Source organism: Schistocerca gregaria, chromosome 2 (genome assembly GCF_023897955.1).
Source record: "Schistocerca gregaria isolate iqSchGreg1 chromosome 2, iqSchGreg1.2, whole genome shotgun sequence".
In the NCBI taxonomy this organism is placed as follows: domain Eukaryota; kingdom Metazoa; phylum Arthropoda; class Insecta; order Orthoptera; family Acrididae; genus Schistocerca; species Schistocerca gregaria.
In genome coordinates, this window is record NC_064921.1 from 522027888 (window position 1) to 522051846 (window position 23959).

The 23959-nt window shown below is 39.6% G+C and overlaps 1 protein-coding gene across 3 annotated transcripts in view; it reads right to left on the reverse strand.

Annotated features, from left to right (window-relative positions):
• The window catches only part of LOC126330069 (E3 SUMO-protein ligase RanBP2-like), a 257136-nt gene that overhangs the window by 171552 nt on the left and 61625 nt on the right, over window positions 1–23959 (reverse strand). For 2 of the 3 annotated variants that reach the window (XM_049996317.1, XM_049996329.1), the window contains exons 6-8: window positions 23166–23304; window positions 12544–12715; window positions 7546–7643 (exon numbers count right to left, since the gene is read on the reverse strand). In XM_049996317.1, the coding sequence (XP_049852274.1) occupies window positions 7546–7643; window positions 12544–12715; window positions 23166–23304 (409 nt within the window). The remainder of the gene's footprint in view (window positions 1–7545; window positions 7644–12543; window positions 12716–23165; window positions 23305–23959) is intronic. The other variant, XM_049996325.1, reaches the window with a different exon arrangement.

A 23959-nucleotide genomic window follows, 5' to 3' on the forward strand; every position in this document is an offset into this window, starting at 1 on the left:
TTACTGTGTTCATATCAGCAGATGAAGATGACATGCATTATATGCTATGCAAATCAAAAGAAGTGTAGGAATTGGAGTAATAAATGTACAAAAGGTAGAATATGTCTTAGTTGGAGACAATATGACTGGCTTATGGGTCAAAATACAATTTGAAAAGCAGTAAATTATATAAATACCTGAAGAGTATCATTGGAAAAAGGAGACAGAGAGCAGGAACTGTGAACAGAATTGGTTGAACTAGAGCAGCAACAAATTAAAAAAAGGATTGAGTAAAGAGATGACTAACAAGGTTAGGCCACAACGTTGGGGTTATGAATTTACTTAGAACACCTTTTGCAGACCATTGAAACATAATAATGTTTAAGCAGTAATGTGCACTACTCTGCCAATTCCAAGAAAATTGCAAGGGAAGTTTTATGCTTGTATTGTTTAACTGTTGTATCCGTGGGTAAGTGCCAAATGTTAGAGCTCACAGTGGTCAAGTGAGTGATGTTCGAGCTTTGTAAGATGTACGTGTACAAGACGACAGTTCGCCTCCTGCTCAAACTTTCATTTTTGTAGTACAAGTGTAAATCCTGTTATATTCAAAACATTTGCACCTACACTCTTCATTCTTGCTACATTATCAATGTCTCACCACTAAGCAGGTTAACTGCCAACTGGGGCCTGCAGCTCAAAGTGTCGAGGTGAAAAGTAGTTCCAACTACTTTAACAGATAGCATGTACAGTAAAACTTGCTCAAATCGGCATGTATACAATTTGGAAATCTGCCCAAATGATATAAGTACTCCAGTCCTGAAGCATTCAGAGCACTTTCACATATGTGACTTTTGTTGTATAAAGCACAACGTGCCTAACATGGAAACAGAACACAAATTTATTTTAGAACATACTTAATAATTCATTGTATAATATGAGAAACTACCTATACAGTACTACTGTATTACAGTTCATTAGTTATCACAAGGACATTAAATTTAATGCCTGGTTAAGTGGAGCAAAACCAAGAAGAGACATCCAGCACAGTGCAGTGCAGCTGGTGTGGACCTAAAAATGCGCCACTCTGTACAGCAACGATTAAGTTACACTCAGTGTTGGTACAGTACATCAAAGGAAACAGATCATTCGTCAGCACTCTGCCTGTCGGGTTTCTTGTTTTCCTCATTGACACACGCCGGTACACACATTGACACACGCCGGTACATACAAGAACATTGTTGCGCATCTACCAACACACTGCTGCAATGCGCACAGTGAAAGCAGTGTGTATTGTTCCGTTGAACAATGCTTTTACCTAGAGGGGTCATTATTGCCAATTTCAGTTGACTAATAGCACTTTCATGGATACGATAACATGATATTGAACAAACAGTATGTGTCGTTAACACTTAATGAAAAGATTAATGTAATCAAGGAGAGTGAGAAAGAAAAACTCTGTGTGCACGAAATCATGCTGCGTTTCAAATGCTGTAAAACACAGATTTATTAGACTTGAAGAAACAAGGATAAGAACAGGCAGATGAAAATAAAGGCGAAAAAGAATGGAAATGAAAAAAATTAATGAAAGAGTGTGGAAATGGTTTTGAAGTGCACAGGTAAAAAGCTTACCTCTATCTGAAGCTCTGAAAGTCACTAAAGAGTTTGAATTACGGAGTTTAAGACATCGACAGTATGGCTGGAGGGCTTCAAAGCTAAGGACAAAATCGTGTGGAATGAAGTGTGTGGGGAAGCTAAGGATGGGTAGGGAAGTGTAGCAACAGAATGGAAGACAATACTGTCCAACTTATTTCTCAGGCGCCACCTTCAAAAACACTAGTAATTTGTGGTGAGAAGTGCACAGGCGGAAAAATGTCCAAGGAAAGATTCATTGTACTGCTATATGGAAACATGTTAGGTGAAATGGAGAAGCCACTAGTGATTGGAAAGGCTTGGGGGGGGGGGGGGGGGGGGTGTATGTCAGTAAGCTTACAGTCAAGTGTTGAAGCAATAGAAAGGTATGGATGGTGAGTGGTCTTACGGAAGAATGGCTGGGCTCTTTCAATGCCGAAACGAAGAAAGGAAATCAGCAAGTTGTTCTTTTCCTAGACAATGCAACCTGCCACCTGAAAGTAATGTTATCAAATATGAAATTGGCTTGATTTCCACCAGGTTCAACCAGCCTCTCACAACCCATGGACCAGGGGGTTATTTACACATTAAAGTGTCATTTTAGGTGATTACTGATACACTCTCTAATTCGTAAGTGCTGAAGCCAAAAGTGCATTTGCTCTTGCACAGTTCGTTTCTGTCCTGGATGCAGTAAATTGGAGTGGCTTGGCCATAAAGGAAATAAAACCTGAAACTGTAACCAAGTGCTTCAACAAAGCGGGCTTTTGGGGAGGGGGGTGTCAAGAACAAGATGCTTCTATGGTCACTGAGTTTTCAAGAAAATGCAGTATCAATTGCTGAATTAATGAAAATTCTAAACGTTTCATGTAGTGCAGATGATTATATTCGAAGTGATAACTTCCTGACAACTCATTCCACTTTCACTTCAGCAACAGATTTAATAGATATCCACAACACAGAATGAGGAAGAAGAAGAAGAAGACGAGGAGCAAAATGACATCCCTATAAAAATGATTATGCCTGATAATGCCTTTGCAGGCATGAACAATGTTATGCAATTTGCAGCACACACTAACAAACAACTTTGAAGTTCAAGTAAAAATATAGAAATGCCATGGCATTCATCAATTAGTGAATAGTCCAGTGTTCTATTGTCCAATATACAGTAAATGAACATCTACTGTGCTGAAGTGGAGGTACGTAAACACAGTATACGCATAAATTAAAAAATTGACTGAGCTTTTGTGCACGTTACCTGCCAAATTTTACACAGTCCAGTGGCTTTTGTGTAATACAGAAACTTGTCCAATTTGGAAAACTATTTCAAGTCCCAGGCAGTTCTGTTTTGAGCAAGTATTACTGTGTAAGGGATTTTCCAAATCACAACAGGCATTCATTTTCAGGAAAACTCTGTGTGTCTTCATTTACTTGTCAGTAGTTATAAATATGTTTGTTCTAATAATTAAATTTAATTAAAACTATAGTCAAATGACATCAAATTCACTATAACTTCATGGAAATGCAAGTGGTTTTTTAAAACATTTACTATCTCTAAAATGTTTGTGTCTCGAGCCGCACTAACTGTCATCATTCGTGGATTAAACTATAAAGGAGTACGAAGTCTGAAGTAAATCAGTGATCTCAACGTCGCAGCCTCCCCTTGTAAGAATACCAAGAGAGTAATATATGAACCAACGTATATGGTATTTGAAGTGCAAGAATATGGCGAATTACAAGTAAAATTAAAAAAAAAGGAATGCTGAAAATGCTGTTGTGAGTTAACAAGCAGAATGGCCAAGGAATCGTGAAGCAATTGAGACAATGGGAAGTGAAACAGAGATCCCATGTGGTTTGGTAATGTGTGAGAGCAAGATGGACCCTTTCTACTTGTTCTTTTCTTTTCACGATGATAAACATCACAGTTTAACATGCATGCTGTTTTGCTTACTATTATTTTCTCTTTTCTGATTCTGCTCCCTTTCACCATAGTTACTTTCATAATATGATTTTGTTTTAATAATAGCATGCATACAACAAGAACAAAAACAGCTACATTACTATTTGATTCATGATGTAATTTCCCAATTACTGATGACAATAGTCTAAATAGTTTACCTGGAAATAATTTTTATACATTCATAACAGAAGTCAGGTAAGGGCACATGGGAGGTGAAATTCTTAATGAGCAATTGCTGCTTATAAATGTATACAGTTCACCTGAAACCCTTCACTCTTTTCTGTAAACATTTAACTTTTCTGAAAAATGTTCTATTTCAAAAATTATCTATAATCAATGTTCTTGTGCTTCAAAACATTTCAATCTTAAATAACAAAGTCTAAAATTTAATAACACAGTTTTGTAGCTCTAATTTTTCAGATTTTACGTATGTCTGATTTCACTGGACAACTTTGTTACTTCGCCAATTGTTTGAACTGCAAAATTTCTTTTTTGCATGTCTGTTCAGAAGTACACATCGCTAAAGCCATCATTCACCTCTGTCATCTATGGTTCGTGGTGCACCGCAGTTGCTTAGCAACAAATTTCGGGTAGCGCCACTTTGCCACTGAATATTTTAACCACAGTAGTGCACAAACAAATTACAAACTTAACCATTTAAGAAATACTTCCACCCTTGGCCCAAAATACAAGGATCATGACCTTCTGGACATCAGATAAATCACTCCGTTTCTGCATTAAGACAATGGCTGCACTATTTTCCTTTTAACTATTCCAGTGGCTGCAGTAAGGTCCCGAGCAAGGCTAATTGCAGTACTCTGTGGCCATCTGCAGGCACTGATGGTGAGGTATCAGTGTTCTTGTGGTGTTTTACACTGCAGACGTCTCTTATTGCAGTGCTTGGACGTGTTTCCTGTCTGGTGGAATTGTTATCATAATCCTGAGATCACACTTTGTAGCACACGCGGGGCCCATGCTACGACCAGCTGCGTTTGACCAGCCTCCAGTCGCCCTAGTATTCTATCCCTCATAATGTCATCAATGTGTGTTCTTTGAGCCATTTTCAACACACAGTACCATTAGCACGTCTGGAAACGTCTGCACACTTACTCCTTGCACCATACTCTGACATGCACCAACACACCTTTGCATATGTGGACAGCTGCCAGCGTCACTGTGCGACGACCGCATAGTCATACCCCGAGGTGATTCAAACCCGCAAACCGCACACCAGAGTGTTGTTTCACCATGTATTAGCATTATCCTTAATTTATGAGTGTGAATGTTTATGACTTAAGTATAGAGCTATTGCATCAGCATCCTCTGAAAGGAACCTAATTGGTAAACAGTCTGGACCAGAAGACTTGCATTTATTAAGTGATTTAAGTTGCTTCACTACTCCGAGGATATCTACCCCTACGTTGCTAATGTTGTCAGATGTCCTTGATTCAAATTCTGGAATATTTACTTTGTCTTCTTCTGTGAAGGCATTTCAGAAGGTTGTGTTAAGTAATTCTGCTTTGGCAACACTGTCTTCAATAGTATCTCAATTGCCATCTCGCAGAGAAGGCTTTGATTGTGTCTTGCTGCTAGCATACCTCACATACAACCAGAATCTCTCTGGATTTTCTGCCAGGTTTCGAGATAAAGTTTCATTGGGGAAACCATTAAAGCATCTCGCATGAAGTTGGCACTAAATTTCGAACTTCTGTAAAAGATCGCCAATCTTGGATATTTTGCATCTGTTTAAATTTGGTAATGTTTCTGGTGACAATATTCGTAACAATATTTCAAGTTAACTATTACAGTGTTGTGTTTATCATTTAAGAAAATTGTCACAAAACCAAATGATTGCAGGAAAAGTGAAGCCAAGAAAAGCAGTTCCAAAACTGAAAAAACAGGTCAGTAACGGTACACACGAGTTCACATGCTTTTAAGTCCACTTCAAAAAACCATTTTTTGTTTTTGTTCTTAAATTGAAGCTTGAAGAGTGTATATATATAAACAGAAAGAAACTTCCACATGGGAAAAATATATTAAAAACAAAGATTCCAAGACTTACCAAGCGGGAAAGCGCCGGCAGACAGGCACATGAACAAAACACACAAACACACACACAGAATTACGAGCTTTCGCAACTGGCAGTTGCTTCGTCAGGAAAGAGGGAAGGAGAGGGAAAAATGAAAGGATGTGGGTTTTAAGGGAGAGGGTAAGGAGTCATTCCAATCCCGGGAGCGGAAAGACTTCCCTTAGGGGAAAAAAAGGACAGGTGTACACTCACACACACACACACACACACACACACACACACACACACACACACACACACACACACACACACACATCCATCCGCACATACACAGACACAAGCAGACATACTTAAAAGGCTTTTTAAATATGTCTGCTTGTGTCTGTGTATGTGCGGATGGATGTGTGTGTGTGTGTGTGTGTGTGTGTGTGTGTGTGTGTGTGTGTGTCAAAAGAACTGGACACTGGGCAGTTGTTTGGAAACCTACTTTAGGATTCCTCAATGTGTAGCTACTCCCCTTTTTCGGCTACTTTCACATGTCCAATGTCTTCCTTAGAATCTCATAGGAGATAGATATGGTGTACAACTGTGTGAGTTGGCAGCTCTGCTCGATGATACGCTTGTCAGAGCTCATAAGTATTCCCTTGTGTATCTCTGGCTTTCAATTATTATTTGCTTAGAAACTTTTCTATTTGCTGCAGCATCATGATTTAGCCATAAGAAGGAATCGAGGTGATATAAAGGCGATGAGAAACAGTTTGGGCTACCCTCTTCTGTAGAGCTTCTACAGATGACACTCCATAACATGGGTTTTGTGATGGTTATGTAAACTCAGTCTGGATACAGGAAAGCACATGAAACTGGTGGAGTTTGCGTTCATCATCAATCCCTGGGATTTGCAGTTTCAGAAGCAATGAAGCCCATCTCAAGGGACTTAAATAACAGTAAACTATTATCATGGTACTTACATGGGATGACTTAAAATGTAAGTGAATGTTTCGAACATTCGACATGGGAAAAACCTGCCAAAAATAGTTCTTATTGGATTCAAAACTATGATATTACGTGTGTTGCATGGTGCAATTTGTTTTAATAGTGGGGCAGTTAGGAGGTATGAAGTTCTAGAGCGACTTGCAATTTATTCAGGTTTCAATATGAGACACACTGATGGCAACTGATTTCTTGACAGTGGCCTAAGTAAGTCCTTGTGAGAACTAAAGAGGCCAGAATAACAAGGAAAAAATGAAAAGGGAGAGTGAAAATTAAGCTCGAGTGAACCAAAAAGGTTATATAACTGGCCTTAGGAACAACAAAGGTGCGGCACAGATCAAATATAACCTGAATTTCCAAATAATTAAATTTTCTGATATGTTTAAGCACAAAATCTATCTGAGCCAGAGTTTAAGTCTTTTTGGATGTTTCAGGATACCATTTGGAGGAAACTAAGACGGCAGACACTAATGCACTATCAACAGGAACAAACATACATACTGATTAAGTATTAAAAATTAGCCTGAATTTTTATTATCAGTTGTAAATATTTCCACAATAAAAACTTGTGACAAAAGACATGACTACAGCCTACTTTTTAGACAGACATGTTGTTAATATGTACACAAAGTTTCACACATCTGATTAAGGAAGTCAATGCACGAATTCCAAGTAAAGACTGGCAAATAAAACTGATAATTTCCTGATAGTTACTATGTGAAGCAATGTAATTAACTGCATTACAAAATGCTGAATGAGAAACACTCCTATTGTCCCATAATTTTTATTCTGCTAAGACTTCAAATTTTTTAGTTTGAAGCGTGTGAACTTTATGAAAATTGCAAGCATTTTTCCTATCTGATTAATACTTGTCTAACAACTAAAACTGAAATATCTGTTTACTGGGTGAATATTTTGAAATAAGCCATTAGTGCTAAAAAGAAACATTTTAGTAACTGACCTGAAAAACCCTTTCACGCCAATTTCCAGAGCAATACTGTGTTATTCTGTCCAAGAACTGAGAACGACGTTCATGAAGCATAGCCAGGAGAACATGTCCTGAAATAAAATTAACAGGATCAGATAGAGGCTTTACTCAAAATTGTAAAATCAGTTACTATATTGATGGAACAGACAGAAAATTATTCATCGTTTAACCCCCTAACAATGATTTTTTACCAAACTATGTTCCAAAAAACATTATCTTTGTTGAATGAGGATCATCATTTAATGAATGACATTACATATGAACATACAAAGATAGCTCTTAAACCTGTGACTGAAGTATATTGAAACTTTTTTAAATTTGCTATGTAGATACGTCGTTGAAATATGAATTTCGCAATGGCTATAAATGTCTGTAGCTATGTGTAACCACAAAAGTAAGGAACAATGCGCAGGGTGGCATCATTCTTCACAACAGTATCTTGATTCCCTTCTCACCTATTACCCATCTGCATCCCATACTCGACCGCACATTGCACATGTCCTCATTGGATGTTGGTTCTTGACGGTGGGCGAAATTATTTATGGAAAATATTGGTCAATCAGATGCCTGTGACTGGTGCTTGAACAAGGATGACCTGCTACTTTTGAAGACAAAAACAAGGTGGTAAAAACAAACCCTTAGGGTTCTAACAGGGTGTATACAATCCACAATGCAAATCCTGTGAGATGGAAAAAGCTCCTCCCCCTTTCACAAGTCACTGGGTTGTTAGCCACGTGCTGATATACCTTGTCTACTCTGCCCTTTGTGTCACTGTATGCCACAGCAGCCACTGGATTCAATACTTCTTTGTGTCATTTCTCTACTGCTTTCATTTCAGCATTGTGAACTGTTGTCAAAATAGAACCATCTCTTTTGTCCTTCCAGTGAATGCTGTCACTCTTCCCCTCTGAAAAGCAATGTATTTCCCCTTCTATAGTTTTTATGAGGAAATGGCGGAGACACGTTTCTTCCTGATGGCTGCACAGCTCCGTACATATCAGTTCTCTGAGCAGCAGGTAAATCATCAAGTTGAGGAGATATGCAAGGATTATCAATGGTAAGGCAACAGCCTTTATTTAGAAGTGGTTCTATCAGCATCCTTACAATATAAGGTGACTGTGGCATATCATAACGTAGTTCGTCAAATTTCATTCTTTTTGCTGTATAGATAATGAGACACCCCACACACCCAGTTTGGGATTTATATAACATGAATGTCTTGATGCCAAACCTTGCCCTTTTCATTGGTAGATATATCTCTACCTGGTGTGCACAAACTTTTGAATATGTTGTAGAGATGTTGATGTACAAATGAAATTTTATTTGGCTTTGAAGGTGGGTGTTTCACAGGATTATACACCAAATCATCCAAAACATGGAGGCCCTTTTTGAGAATCATAAATCAAGAAAGCCAACACCTGCTGAAATATCAGTGTAATGAGCATTGATGTTTTGTCCATTACATTTGATAGTTTGGTTTCATCACAAGACCTTGTAGCATAAAACAGTGAAACACATTTCGTCACTGGTAGTCTCTTTCCAATGCGAAATATGTTGGCTTTAAATATACTGTGACAACAATGTTTACTGGATCATCAGTGACCTGATCCACGTAACATAACATTATCAGCACAGTTGTTCACTACTAGATGAATTACACTCTTTCTGTGAATGGTAATAGTGGCGGCATTTGCTGGAGCACAATAGACAGATTTGTCTTATACAACTGGCGAGCACATGCCAAACGGTCATCTGATGAACTTTCTCCTATGACATAATATCACACTTCTTCACTTTCTGACTCACTAAATTAAATGACAAATTCAGTATCACTAGTCATCCTTTTTCAGACACACTACCTTTACAATGAAGGACAGAGGCTGAAAACAAGCATTTTGTTCTGAAGTATCTAAAGCTGCAGACAGTGAATACAGTATCTAGTGGCAACCATCTCAAGCAAAATACAACAGCCAGACTACAAATGTGAGACTGGATGCTCTCTAGTGGCAAAACCATTAACTGTCAGTACTAAAGCTGATATAAATGAGGTTTTATTTTTTCAAAGGTTTGTTGTCATGTTGTTCAGGTAAAGGAGGGATTTTAGTTTCTGGGGGAAAGAGAGAGAGAGAGAGAGAGAGAGAGAGAGAGAGAGAGAGAGAGAGAGAGAGAGAGAGAGAGAGAGAATGAACTCTGGGCTTTTTGTTAAATGGTCAAAACCCCAGTATGTCCCAACTTTTCTTGGGAGGTACACACTGACTGTCGTCATGTTTTCACTTCACTTCACAGTAGTTTATAGCAGACACAAAATGCCATGGCCGCTAGAGGCACAGTTGTCTGGGGAAGCATGGGGAGAGCAACAGTGGTGTGGGACTGCTCAAAGTGCTATAAGGGAAATGCAGAGTGCTGGAGGGGAATTCTATATTTAAAAAAAAAAAAAAAAATGAACATAAAGCAGGATTCCTCCAGATCCACATGCATGGTGACCATTCAAAATAATCTACAGTCACCTCTTCTTTCATTAGTATTTAAAAAGTATTCTGTTGAAAATGCAGTGATTTATTTTCGCCTGGCTTGTTAACCATTTGCAACTTCAACAGAAATGTAGTTAACCATTTGGAACTTTCATAGAAGCATCATGATGTGGACTCTGACCACAATTTATTGGTTATGAACTGTAGATTAAAACTGAAGAAACTACAAAAAGGTGGGAATTTAAGGAGATGGGACCTGAATAAACTGAAAGAACCAGAGGTTGTAAAGAGTTTCAGGGAGAGCATAAGAGCACAATTGACAAGGAGGGGGGGAAAGAAACACACTAGAAGAAGAATGGGTAGCTTTGAGGGATGAAGTAGTGAAGGCAGCAGAGGACCAAGTAGGTAAAAAGACTAGGGGTAGTAGAAATCCTGGGGTAACAGAAGAAATATTGAATTTAATTGATGAAAGGAGAAAATATAAAAATGCAGTAAATTAAGCACGCAAAAAGGAATACAAACGTCTCAAAAATGAGATTAACAGGAAGTGCAAAATGGCTAAGGAGGGATGGCTAGAGGAAAAATGTAAGGATGTAGAGGTTCATCTCACTAGGGGCAAGATAGATACTGCCTACAGGAAATTAAAGATACCTTTGGAGAAAAGAGAACCACTTGTACGAATATCAAGAGCTCAGATGGAAACCCAGTTCTAAGTGAAGAAGGGAAAGCAGAAAGGTGGAAGGAGTATATAGAGGGTCTATACAAGGGCGATGTACTTGAGGACAATATTGTGGAAATGGAAGAGGATGTAGATGAAGATGAATTGGGAGATATGATACTGCTTAAAGAGTTTGACAGAGCACTGAGCCTAAACAAGATCCTGGGAGTAGACAACATTCCATTAGAACTACTGACAGCCTTGGGAGAGCCAAGTCCTGACAAAAATCTACCATCTGGTGAGCAATATGTATGAGACAGACGAAATACCCTCAGACTTCGAGAAGAATATAATAATTCCAATCCCAAAAAATGCAGGTGTTGACAGATGTGAAAATTACTGAACTATCAGTTTAATAAGTTACGGCTGCAAAATACTAAAGCGAATTATTTACAAACGAATGAAAAAACTAGTAGAAGCAGACCTTGGGGAAGATCAGTTTGGATTCCATAGAAATGTTGGAACACGTGAAGCAATACTGACCCTATGACTTATCTTAGAAGCTTATTAAGCTTATTTAAGTTTATCAACATATTCAATGATGTGACTGCATTGGTAATGTTAGTGATGACAGCAACACTGAAGCAGAGTTACAAAACACTAATTTCTGAAATTCTTTTGCTGAAGATGCAATAAATATTCTAGAGTTCAAATTGATTACAGCTGCCAACATGCTTAAGAAGTAGATACCCTCTGCACAGTGTAGCAAATTAAGTCACTCAAAGGGAATTTTTGTAATCCAGATTGTATATCAAGTATGTTCCTTTCAGAACATGGTAATCAAATAGCTCCATTTTTGGCAATCCTTTACAACTACTCGCTCAATGAAAAACCTCCTACTTAAATATTGGAAAGTGCAAATGTTCCATCAGTACTAAAGAAAGGAAATAGAAGCAATCTGCTGACTTATAGAACCATATCACTGACACCAATTTTCAGCAGGATTTTGGAACATTTACTGTGTTCCAACATTATGAAATACCTCTAACAATACAATCTGTTGATACATAGCCAGTAAGGAGTCAAGACAATATCCTTCTTGTGAAATGCAACTGGTTTTTTATTCACATGAAGTAATGTGTGTAATCAACACGGAATCTCAAGTTAATACAATCAACAGGGGATCTCAAGTTAATACCATCACCAGCCAAGTTCTATTGGTTGGTTGTTACTCCTGATCAGTGGAACACCTGTGTTACTGGCTGGTTTAGAATAATGCCACTTTGGGCCCAAAAAGAGTCAAGAAAAAGACAGCCCAAGAACTGCATTCATGCCTTAGCAATATTAAAGAATGAGTATACAAGGCACCACAGTTTCCCTATTGTTTTGCTTGAACTCCTTTGCCTCAGTGTGCTGCTGATCTTCACACTGATTATTTTCTTAGCATCAACATGACACACTCAGTTAACCTAATCTAGCAATTCTCACACACAAATTAAATTGTTACAGTTAACAATGGTTACAGAATCACATATCCAGCCTACAGTAATGAAAGACTGGTAGCCAGGCAATCTTCCACGCAGAAAACTCCCAGGTTGCCAAATCTGAATACGACCAAGAATAAAGCTCGTGTTTAGTTATGTGTCAGTATGAACTACGATTCCTGCAAAATTTTTTGAGATACAACAATACAAACACCTTTAACAACAAAATCATTATGTCAGGAAAAACGTAACATCGAAATAATAAGCATCGATACTTGCAACTTAGGTATATCATTTATTTAATTCACTACAATGTGGATTACAGATCTTAATAACATTTTAAATGGATAATGCTCACCTGCCTGACTGATGCGGAATGCAGCTTCCTTGCTCCACTGATGAACGATCTTTCGACGAGATTCAGATGCCTTAACTGTGCCAATATTAGAAACATCAGGAGGTGGGCCCAAAGCGTGCAGCAAAAGAGGAATTGCCATGCGGCACATTTCACGCCAATTAGTTTGATCCTGCTAGATATGAGACAATCAAGTTACATTGCTGCTCTTCCTTGAACTAATTATCAAACAATGTTTACCAACAAATACATCATATATTAAAAAGTGCAACCTTTAGAGAGCAAGTTAACATACTCAACAATTCATGTATGTTTAAATGTGCGTGAAATTAACAACAGAAAGACATATTACGTAATGGGCAAGCTCCTCAGAATGCAATCATATTGGAAGTCATTTATTTCATCCATGAATAACACAATTCTTTTAAGACTGGGCCCTCAGCATGGTACACGATGTGTCTCCTCCACTTTTCCATCATCAGTCTTCAGACAGGTTTGATGTAGATCACCACAACTTCCTCTCCTGTGCCAATTTCTTCATCTCTGAGTAGCAAATACACCCAAAATCCTAAATTATTGGTTGCATATAATCCAATCTCTGTCTTCACCTACAGTTTTTACCATCTAGTACATAGAAGTTATTTCTTAATGCCTTTATATGTCCTGTCATCCACTTCCTTCTTTTTGTCACTGTTTTCCACATATTCCTTTTCTAATCAATTCTGCACAGTACCACTTCATTTCTTTTCAGTCCACCCAGTTTCCAAAGTCCTATCACAAGACATCACAAGTAGCTCTATTCCTCTTGATTTTCCCAACTTGTCAGAATTCATATTATTACATTCCTGTGCTTCACATCCACATTAACTTCCTCTTCAAATTAAAGCTGAACCGAAAGCAGTTACTGCCATAAAATATCTAAGAGTATGCATATGGAGTGATCTAAAGTGTAACCTACCACTTAAAACTATTGCAGGAAAGGCAGATGTCAGACAGATTCATTGGACGACTCCTAAGGAATTTAGTCCATCAACAAAGGAAGTAGCTTACAAAGCCCACATTTAAGCAATACTTAAATGCTGTTCATCAGTATGGGACCCATACCAGATAAAAACGATAGAGAAAATAGAGATCAGCAAGTTTTGTTACTGGCTCATTTAGTAAACATAAAAGCAACAAGGATATTATCAATAAACTTCAGTGGCAGATGCCACAAGAGGCATTCTGCATCATGGTGTGGTTTACTGTTAATGTTCCGAGAGCGTACAATCCTACAAGAGTTAACAAAAACATATTGCTTCCTCCTATGTGTATCTCGTGAAAAAAATTGACAATGAAATTAGACTGATTCAGACCCACACGAAGGCTTACCAGCAATTGTTCTTCCCACAAAGTATCCTCTGTCACACACCACAAGGTGGTTTGCTTAGTATCGACATAGGTGCAGATATTTGACATTAGCAGATCTTTTGGCCAGGAATACACTGCTTGTGTTATTCTGCCTTTTCATTTGTTATTTTGCTTCCAAGGTAACAATTATTCTACTTTGTCTGCCTCATGGTACCAAATTCTGATGATGAGTTTATAACTAATCTTACTTCTGCGACTTCTCATTGCTCTCATTTACTCTCAATCCATATTCTAGATTGTTCATTCCATTCAACAGGTACTTTAATTCATCAGTAACTGACGACAGCATAGTAATCGGGCAATCTTATCACTGACACTTTCAACTGGAATTTTAATTCCTTTCTTCCGTCATTGCTTCTTTGATGGACAGATTTAACAGCCGCAAGAATGACTGCATCCCTGTCTTAGCACTTTGTAATAAAATTAATTCTTTCTTGATCTTCCATTCTCATAGTCCCCTATTTATTCTCGTACATATTGTATATTGCCTGCCTTCCCCCATAGCTCACATTTTTTCTTAGGACTCTGACAATACGAAATGATGAAAGATGCTCAAACTCTTTTCATCAGTTGACAAATATTATGAACCTTTCTTGTTTCCATTCTCTAAATGTCAGAACTGCCTCTTGTTACCCTTCTTAAAGCCAAACTGATTGTCATCCAACAAATCAATTTACTTTTCCTTTGCCCTGTGTATTATTCCCATCGGCAACTTGATTTCATAAGCTCTACGCTGGCTGTGTGATAGTTCTTGTGCATATCTGGCCTTGCTTCCTCAGCCATTGTGAGTGATATTTTTACAAGTCTGATGAAATGACATTAGTCTCAGATTTTACAGGTCATCTTTAACAGATATTTGGTTACCATTTTCCGTAAAACTCTTCAAAATTCTGAAGGAATATTTTCCATCCCTTCTGCCTCATTTGATCGAAAGTCTTCCACAGCTCAGTTACACTGACTGTAATACTGAATCCATTATGCCTTCAACCCTTACTTTTTGAATGTGGTTAGGGTCACACACCACCACCACCACCACCACCACCACGGTCAACAATCCAAACCTTATATTATGCAAATATTTTGCATTCCTTCCATATTCTGTCTTCTGACTAAGAATCTTTTCAAAGTCTTTGTAAAATTTCCTTACATTTTACTATGGCAAACTGTACCATAAACAATGCGTTTTTGTAGTTATCAAACTATAGCACAAAAACACAAAATATGCTTTGCAAGCTTTATTCCAGTTTGGTGCCTGCTTCGCTGAGACTCATGTAAAAAGCCATCGTGCATTTTATTATTTACACTGCTGAAATTCCAGAAGATACTGGGGTCACCAGGAAGCGATTCTGCTGCTGTCCAATGTGTGGGTTGATTCAGCTTCCTATGTTGGCCTATTTTGTGCATACCTCTCCACCTCTGAGTAACAACTGCAACCTACATTCATTCATTTGAAGCTGCTTGCTGTATTAAAGCCTTTGTCACCTTTTACAATGTTTGGTCCTCACACTTATTTCCAATATCAAAAGGGAGAAATCCTTGATGTCTCAGGATATCGTATCAACTGGTTCCATCTTTTAGTCATGTTGTTCCATAAATTTCTGTTTTTCCCAATTCAGTACCTTTTCATTTTTTAATGTTCTACCTACCACTTCAGCATTCTTCTGTAGTACCACACTTCAAAAGCATTTATTCTCTTCTTACTGGCTTATTTCACTCTAGACAAATACCTCCAAAAACGACTTCCTAACACATAAATAGATATTACATGCTGACAAACTATGCTTTCTCAGAAATAGTTTTCTTGCTATTGTCTGTATTTTATATTCTCTCTAATTCAGCCATCCTCATTTATTTTCCTGTCCCAATAGCAAAACTCTATTACTTTCAGTTTCCCATTTTATAATTAATTCACTCAGCATCACCTAATTCAATTTCAGTTGTATTTCATAATGCTTGCTTCACTTTTTGTGTTTAACTTACAATCTCTTTTCAAAACATTATCCATTCTGTTCAACTGTTCTTGTAGTCCTCTCGGCATTTCCGACAATTATAATGCCGTCAGCAAACTTCGAAGTTTTTATTTTGTTCATGAACTTCCTTTTCAAAGTTTTGCTCAAGGTACAGGCTGAACAACATTGTGGATAGGCAACAACACTGTCCATCTCCCTTCTCAACTATAACTTCCCTTGCACATCCTTTTACTCTTAACAAGAGGCTATTTTCTGTGGAAATTGTAATTATGTTTCTCCATTTTTCTTTATTCACTTTTGCCTTTCTAATAGGCAAGCTCACAACATTTTAATGTGTTTATTTGCAGTATTTTATGTACAAGTATGGATTAAACGCCGCGTAAAAAATTTCCAAGAGTTAATAAATGCACGACAAAGCCAACTAATATTAAATGTGCATATGTTGCCTTCCTGTACAGATGCTCTCATACAAAAATGAATTTTCACTAACTCCTTCCAATGAATCTGTACTTTCCAAAATTTAAATACTTCAGTGTCATCTGTAAAGTGACAGCAGCTCAGCCTCAGGCCGACAAATTTCTGAACATTTTTAGGGACACAAGTCACCCATTTTCATAAGGAGTGTCAAGACTTGCTGCTGTGCAATATCAATTTTCCATTTGTTTCACTTTCAGTACAGATCCGTTACAGCAATGACATCAGATATTTACATGGCATTGTAGCACCAAAACTGTTAGAACAAAGCAACATCAGAACTAAATTCAACAAATATAGAAAAACAAGTCAAAATACAGTTGCCAACAAGATAATATGTACATCAATTAATGTAAACAATATAAATGTCACTCAATAATTGCAATGTTAGCTGAAACAGATCTGTATTTTGTGTTTTGTTTTGGGGCACAAAAACAACTAAAGTAACACATGCCCATGTCAGAACCATTGAAAACTAATACGAAAAAGGAGTTAAAAGCTACTACGCGTTAAGCCCATTCAATGTAAGGAAAGAGCTAAGAACAAAGACTTTTTTTTATGACGATCCTAAACTAAAGACTAAATGTTCTTCACCATATTGCTACAACGGATAAAAAGTAAAATGCAGTAGACAGCCTGCGCATCATTTGCAAAAATGGCCAATATCTCAGACGGCAAACATACATCACAATGTAAGTGGTTAAAAAAGCGTATTCAGTCAGGAATTGTGAACTATCAAATGTTGATGACAATGAGCTCAAAGTGGTGGTGGATCATCATCTAAGATATGATGGCTGACAGTTCTCAACATGCAACCTAGCTAAAATGATCTCCTCACAACAAGAAGACCGGGATGTGGTCGGCCAAGCAGCTGGGAGAGTTTTAATTCTCCGGAGCGTGTTCTCATGAAGAGAAGACTGGTGGTGATGCCGAAGTGACACCAACTGCTGACAGGCGGCAACATGGAGATTATCAAAAGGAATAGAAGAACTAGTGGGAAGAGGCAGGAGGACTGCAACCTTAATAGCAGAATTAGCAGCCTGATTTCCTGTCAGACTGACATGACCAAGGACCCCACATAAAATTCACATTGGCTTCCTGAATAGTGAGCAAGTGAAAGCTTTCTTGGACCCGTAACACTAAGGGATGGACTTTGTATGGCACACAGAGGCTCTGAAGGGCACCGAGAGAATTGGAGCAGGTGACAATTGAAAAGCTTGTGTTGCTGGATGTACTGTGTGGCCTAAAACAGGGTGAAGAGCTCTGCTGTAAATACTGAGCAATGTTCTGGAAGCTGATACTAAAAATGGTTGTGCCAATGACAATGGCACAACTGACCAAGATCCATCACTGCACAAAGATGCTACCGCTAAGTTCCATGCAAATAGAGAAACTTACAGTGATAGATCGAATCTGAAATAGTGTCCTTAAGCAGCGAATTAAGTCCAAGGTCAACATGGGCATAAAGCTGAAGTGGTGAAGCACTTACACCTACAAGGGAAGTGGAATGTAGTGTGAAGTTAAGCTGCCAGAGCAATAGCCGAAAGCTAACTCCAGGAGAAAGGACACACCCTATACTAGGGGTCAAAGGAGTAATCAAAAAACGAGGCCTAGGATGAGTGTCCAGGCATGGCAGACAAATGGCACATGTATCCGCTGAGGAGAACATCATGTTGGTATGAAGCTGGTAGTTTGGCAACTTGTGCACAGAGACTCTGAACCAAGCTAGTGTAAAAGGCGCCAGTGGCCAAACTGATTCCACTATGGTTGACTGTATTTAGACAGCATTAAAACGGATGGATGTGTAGATGCATAACCAAAATCTCCATAGTCGAGTTTCGAACGGACAAGGGACCAATACAAATGGACGATGGTGGTCCAGTCTGCTCCCCAGGAAGTACCACTGAGGACACATAGGACATTGAGGGAAGCAGGTGAGGTACATGGGAGGATCATGAAAGTTTCCTATCAAGCATGGTCCCTAGGAATATCATAGTTTCAGCGAACTGGAGAGCAACAGGCTCAATGTGTGAAGACAGTGGAAGAAACCCACTGTGGCACCAGAAACTCATACAATTTTTTTCAGTGGAGAAACAAAAGCCATTGTCAATACACCACAAGTAAAGATGAAAGAGACGTCACTGAAGACGCCACTCAAGGGGACAAGCCCAGGGAGGACTATGATAGATACCAAAATCATCGATGAAATGGTAGCCAAAGGGAGGGAGACCATAACAGGGTTAATGGGCATAGCAAGAACAACAACGCTCAAAACGGTGGCCTGAGGCACCCCGTTTTCCTAGATAAAGATGTTCGACAAGACAGAACCCACATGTACCTTGAAAACTCTGTCTTTTAAAAATTCCTGAAAGAAACTGGACAGGCAGCCTCTGAAGCATCATGTGTAGAGTGTGTGGACAGTTACCAGTCCTCCAGCAGGAGGCTTAGGCATTCTCCAAATCAAAAAAACATGGTATCTGCCTGGTATTTTCACAGAAAACTGTTCCTGACATGGGTTGACAAACTGAAAAGACAGTCAACTGCAGAACAGCATGCTCAAAACCCACATTGTGCAGTGGATAGTAGATTGCAAGACTTGTGTCACCATACCAGTTAGGCACGAATCATCACCTTGCAAACACAGCTGGTGAGAGAAATGGGGCAGTAGCTAGAAGGAAGGTGTTTGTTCTTATCACTCTTCGGTAAGGGTATGATGGTGGCTTCATGCTAATGTCTGGGAAACATGCCATCCACCCAGATGTCAATGTATGTATGACTGACAAAGTGCTTGCCCACAAGAGAAAGCTGCTGCAACATCTGAATGTTAACATTGTCTGGCCCTGGTGCAGAAGACTGGAATGAAATGAGAGCAAAGTCTAGCACCCACACAATAAAGTTGGTGGCCTAGCATTCACGATTCTGAGAGAAGAAGGACCCGAGTATGCTCTGCTAGTTTCTAATGGTGGAAAGCAGGATGATAGTGAGCAGAGCTCTAAATCTCACAAAATAGTGGCCCAAGGTGTTTTGATAGAGCAATGGGGTCTACAATGACATCATTTGCTACAGGGGAAATGCGAAGAATGGAACATTCTACAGCGGTAAGGATACGTCTGTAAGGTATTCTACCTGGTCAACATAACTGGGGAAATGGTGTTCGTCGAAGATTGTCAGGGAGGAGTAAAGCCCCCAGTTGGCCTTACAAAACTGCTGACTATATTTACGTATAGGAATAGGGAGGAAGGAAAGTAAGCACTCCAACAGCTTACGGCCAGGTGATCAGTGAGATTGCCTAACTATGAACATCATACCAAATGAGCAGCACGACTCCACCACGAGATTGAATGCTGACCTCGAGGAAGAAGGTCAAAGTGGGTCAGAAAGAAACAAGAGATCAAAGCAGTTGCACATGCGCAATTTTGTTTCCTGGAGGAGACACTGTCATTCCAACAGCAGCTGTAATTCCTCTTTATTGGATCAAATGCTGCAAAGATTCCATTAGGGGAATGTCATGACAGGGAAAGGAAAGAATGAAGAGTTGTCACCTCAGCATCTGCCGAGTGCCAGCCTTCAAAGACACTGTGCTACAGGGCACAGAGGCTGGAGAATTCTGCTTCATGATATCTACAGAGGCGTCGGCAATCTCACTGGGTCGACGTGTGGATTCCAGAGCAGAAAAATGGATGGCGGTGCGCACCAGCGAAAAAGAGGTCGGCCGGATGAGGGTGTCATGTGGTGACACTGTTGAAGAGGATCTCCAAGTTGGGGAAGGATTTCTTGGAGACTTTGCGATTGGCAGATGAAGACAGACTTTTTGGCTGGAGAGATGTAAGAAGTCTTTGTCGGAGTATTTCTTATGTCCTTTCTGGGCTGCTGGTTGTGTAACAGGTCAATTTGATGCCAGAGGCAAAAATGGTGAGGCTTTGCACAGCTGGAGGAGATAGGGATGCTGTCTCGACACAGGGTGATTTTACAACTGCAGTGCTGAATTTGAGGTCACAAGTCTGTGTGGCTGTGTCCTTTGTGGAGCGAGGTAAAGCAAGAACGGTACTAAAAGTGCCAGATGGTAAACCACACGGCTTTCGACCAGCCAACAACTAGTGAGCGACATCACAAGGATCTCCTGGACAGCCCGCTCATCAAGATACAATTGGCGTTCTGAGAATGAGGCTGCACGGTTGTAATTGCAATTGACACAGCAGGCAGGAGGAGGTGGGTGATCACCCACATGAACATCCCTACCACAAGTAACACATCTGGACATGTTTTGACAGGACATTCGAGTGTGGTTGTAATGTTGACAATGGTGGCAGTGCATCAGGCTGGAATGTATGGTAGGACTGTCATGACTTCATAGCCCGCTTTGATCTTGGATGTATTACTATATCAAATATGAGAGTTTGTGTAGGCACTAAGGATGCCCTGATCAGAGAGGTAAGTTTGGATTTCCCCATCAGTCACACCATCGAGCAGCATATTGTAAATAACACCATGCAAAGAATTCAGCATTTGGCGGGCCCTGACAGGAACAGAATAGCCGTGGAGGAGCATATTTGCAAGCAGTTGTGGTTGAGAATCACAATTATTCTTCAAAAGCAAAGTTCCAGTACATAAATGAGAGCAGGATATCAAAGGCTAGCAGTTGCATCAACACCTTTCTGAATAACAAACGGATTATCGGTAGCAAAGGATTGACCTTCAGTATGGGATACCATCAGGAGCCCAGGTGCAGCTGGGAGAGTCTTAGAATATTTAGCCTCATTCCGTTTACGTTTAGCAGACAAGACTGAGATGGTGATTGGCTCATTGTGAGGAAATCCCCCATGACTGCCAGCATCTCCGATAGTATGCTCCTTCCAACTGCCCCTGACTCTCCTACCCCTAAGATGGGGGCTCACCCACCTTAAGTGATTGTTCACACCTCAGGTCACACCTCTCACACTCCTGACGGAGGAGTCAATTGGCAATTTGGGAACGTAACAGATCAGGCAGCCACCCTCCCTGGGCCTGGCCTATGCCTTTATCATGGGGTACATTCGAATCCTGTCCGTTGACCCGTGGCTCTGAATTACGCATTCCCCAGTCACCTGTTATGCAGCAGACATGTGGGACAGCCTTCTGGAGTGCAAAGGGGTGAAGAAAAAACAAAAAGGAACCTCAAAACACTTAAGTGGAGGAAGGACTGGAGATGGAGAATGTTGTCAGGCTATTGAAAATACAGAATACATTACCAAAATAACCATGACATGTTCCAAAGGGAGGGGAAAATGAATAACAGAGACAAGCAGCATGAACGAAGCACAAATGCACCGACAAGTGGTGAGCCCCCCTGGGGGACAGATCTGTGGTGAAAGTGAAAGAAATAACATTAATACCATACAGCAGCAAGTCTGGACACTCCTTATAAATAGGACACTCGCTGACTCACTATACTGCAGACGGCAGGATCACAAACTTTCATCCCTTTTTATTTTCTTTTATCTTAACTCATCCTAATGGGAACTACGGGATCACACAATTGTTCTGTATATGTTAGGTATTAGTAGGATAGTTTCTTATTGCAGCTCCATTGTAACAACAATTGTGGATCAGAAAGAATAAGAAATGAAGATCATGCATAAATCTTCCCAGAGATTAACAATGCGCAAAATATGTACATGTAAAATGGATTCTTCCAAGCTATTATATTTGTGAGACCCTTTACTAATAAATACATGGTAATATAACCTCAAAACTAGCCCTTTCTTACAGTGTATCTTAATGTTTATATTTTTAATAAAGTACCTATTCCTGGTACAATGAACTCTGACCTCTGTGTTTCTTTCCTATAGCAATAAACTATTTCTCCTTTCATATATTAAAAACAAAGATTCCAAGACTTACCAAGCGGGAAAGCGCCGGCAGACAGGCACATGAACAAAACACACAAACACACACACACACACACACACACACACACACACACACACAGAATTACTAGCTTTCGCAACCGATGGTTGCTTCTTCAGGAAGGAGAGGGAAAGACGAAAGGATGTGGGTTTTAAGGGAGAGGGTAAGGAGTCATTCCAATCCCGGGAGCGGAAAGACTTCACTTAGGGGGAAAAAAAAAGGACAGGTGTGTGCGCGCGCGCGCGCACACACACACACAACACACACACACAACACACACACACAACACACACACACACACACACACACACACACACACACATGTGCGGATGGATGTGTGTGTGTGTGTGTGTGTGTGTGTGTGTGTGTGTGTTTTGTTCATGTGCCTGTCTGCCGGCGCTTTCCCGCTTGGTAAGTCTTGGAATCTTTGTTTTTAATATATTTTTCCCATGTGGAAGTTTCTTTCTATATATATATATATATATATATATATATATATATATATGAGAGAGAGAGAGAGAGAGAGAGAGAGAGAGAGAGAGAGAGAGAGAGAGAGAATGAATAAGCACTTCTGATCCCTGACATTTGGAAGCTGCTTTATCCATTTCAATAATTCCATCTTAAGATCCAACCATGTGAATCAGTTACTATGTAGGTTCTTTTATAGTTAAGAACACAGGAAATTTAAGATTATTTGTCAATACTATCACACACTGTTTAGAATATGAAAATCTTTACTGAGTTTGAATGCACTTCGTGAAATGGTCCTCCACTGCTATTCAGATGACACCTTCCATTTACCCCTGCCATTCACAAACAGATTTGAGTAATTTTAAAATTCTCACAAAAAATAATTTTTTTTAGTTTTTATATTAAAAAGTATACCTTCTTTGCTCTTTTCAGAAGCAGAGTGGCAAGATGGAGGCAGAGTTGACCACGCATGTGCCTTAAGAATTCATGATAGTAGTCCCGTTCACTGGGTGGAGGGGACTGCTGTGATGCCTTTGTTAGTAACTGGTCAAAACTGAAAACAAACAATTCGAACAATGGAATTTCACTCTTCACAGTTCTATGTTGTTATAACAACATAGGAAATTCCTGGACAGAATAATACACACACTCGTACAAACACTATGCCCATGGCGAGACTGGCTTTATTATCAATTACTGAGAGCAGTTGCCTGTATAGATGGAGGTGGAGTGAACAGAGACACGACGCATGAGGTAAGGAGAGGGTAGTGGGATCATGTGAGACATATCTTTTGACAGATGACTCAGCTGCATATGATGAAAGAAGTTCGCAGGTTAAAACCTACAGAAGGGGGGTGCGGGGGGTGCAGGGAAGGAGGGAGGAAAAGGTGTAAATGAAGGGGAAAGACAGGGAGGTAAAAGAGAATTGTGTGTGCGCGCACGCTTGAGTAGTGAAGCAGCTGTTGTCATTTGTATTGTCGTCCGAAGCACTTTCTGCAACTGGATCGTCAAGTTTTCTTTTTGTCACAGTTTGGCAGTGGATATTTATGTGATTACAAAAATCGTTATGCTCTATCTTCTGAACTCCTTTTGTCTTCTTGTACAGTCACTGAGTGGGCTGTTGAAAGAGCTACCTCACACTATCCCACTACTACTACTCACCTTGTGCATCATTCCCTAACCCTATTCCACCTCATCCACCCAGGCAA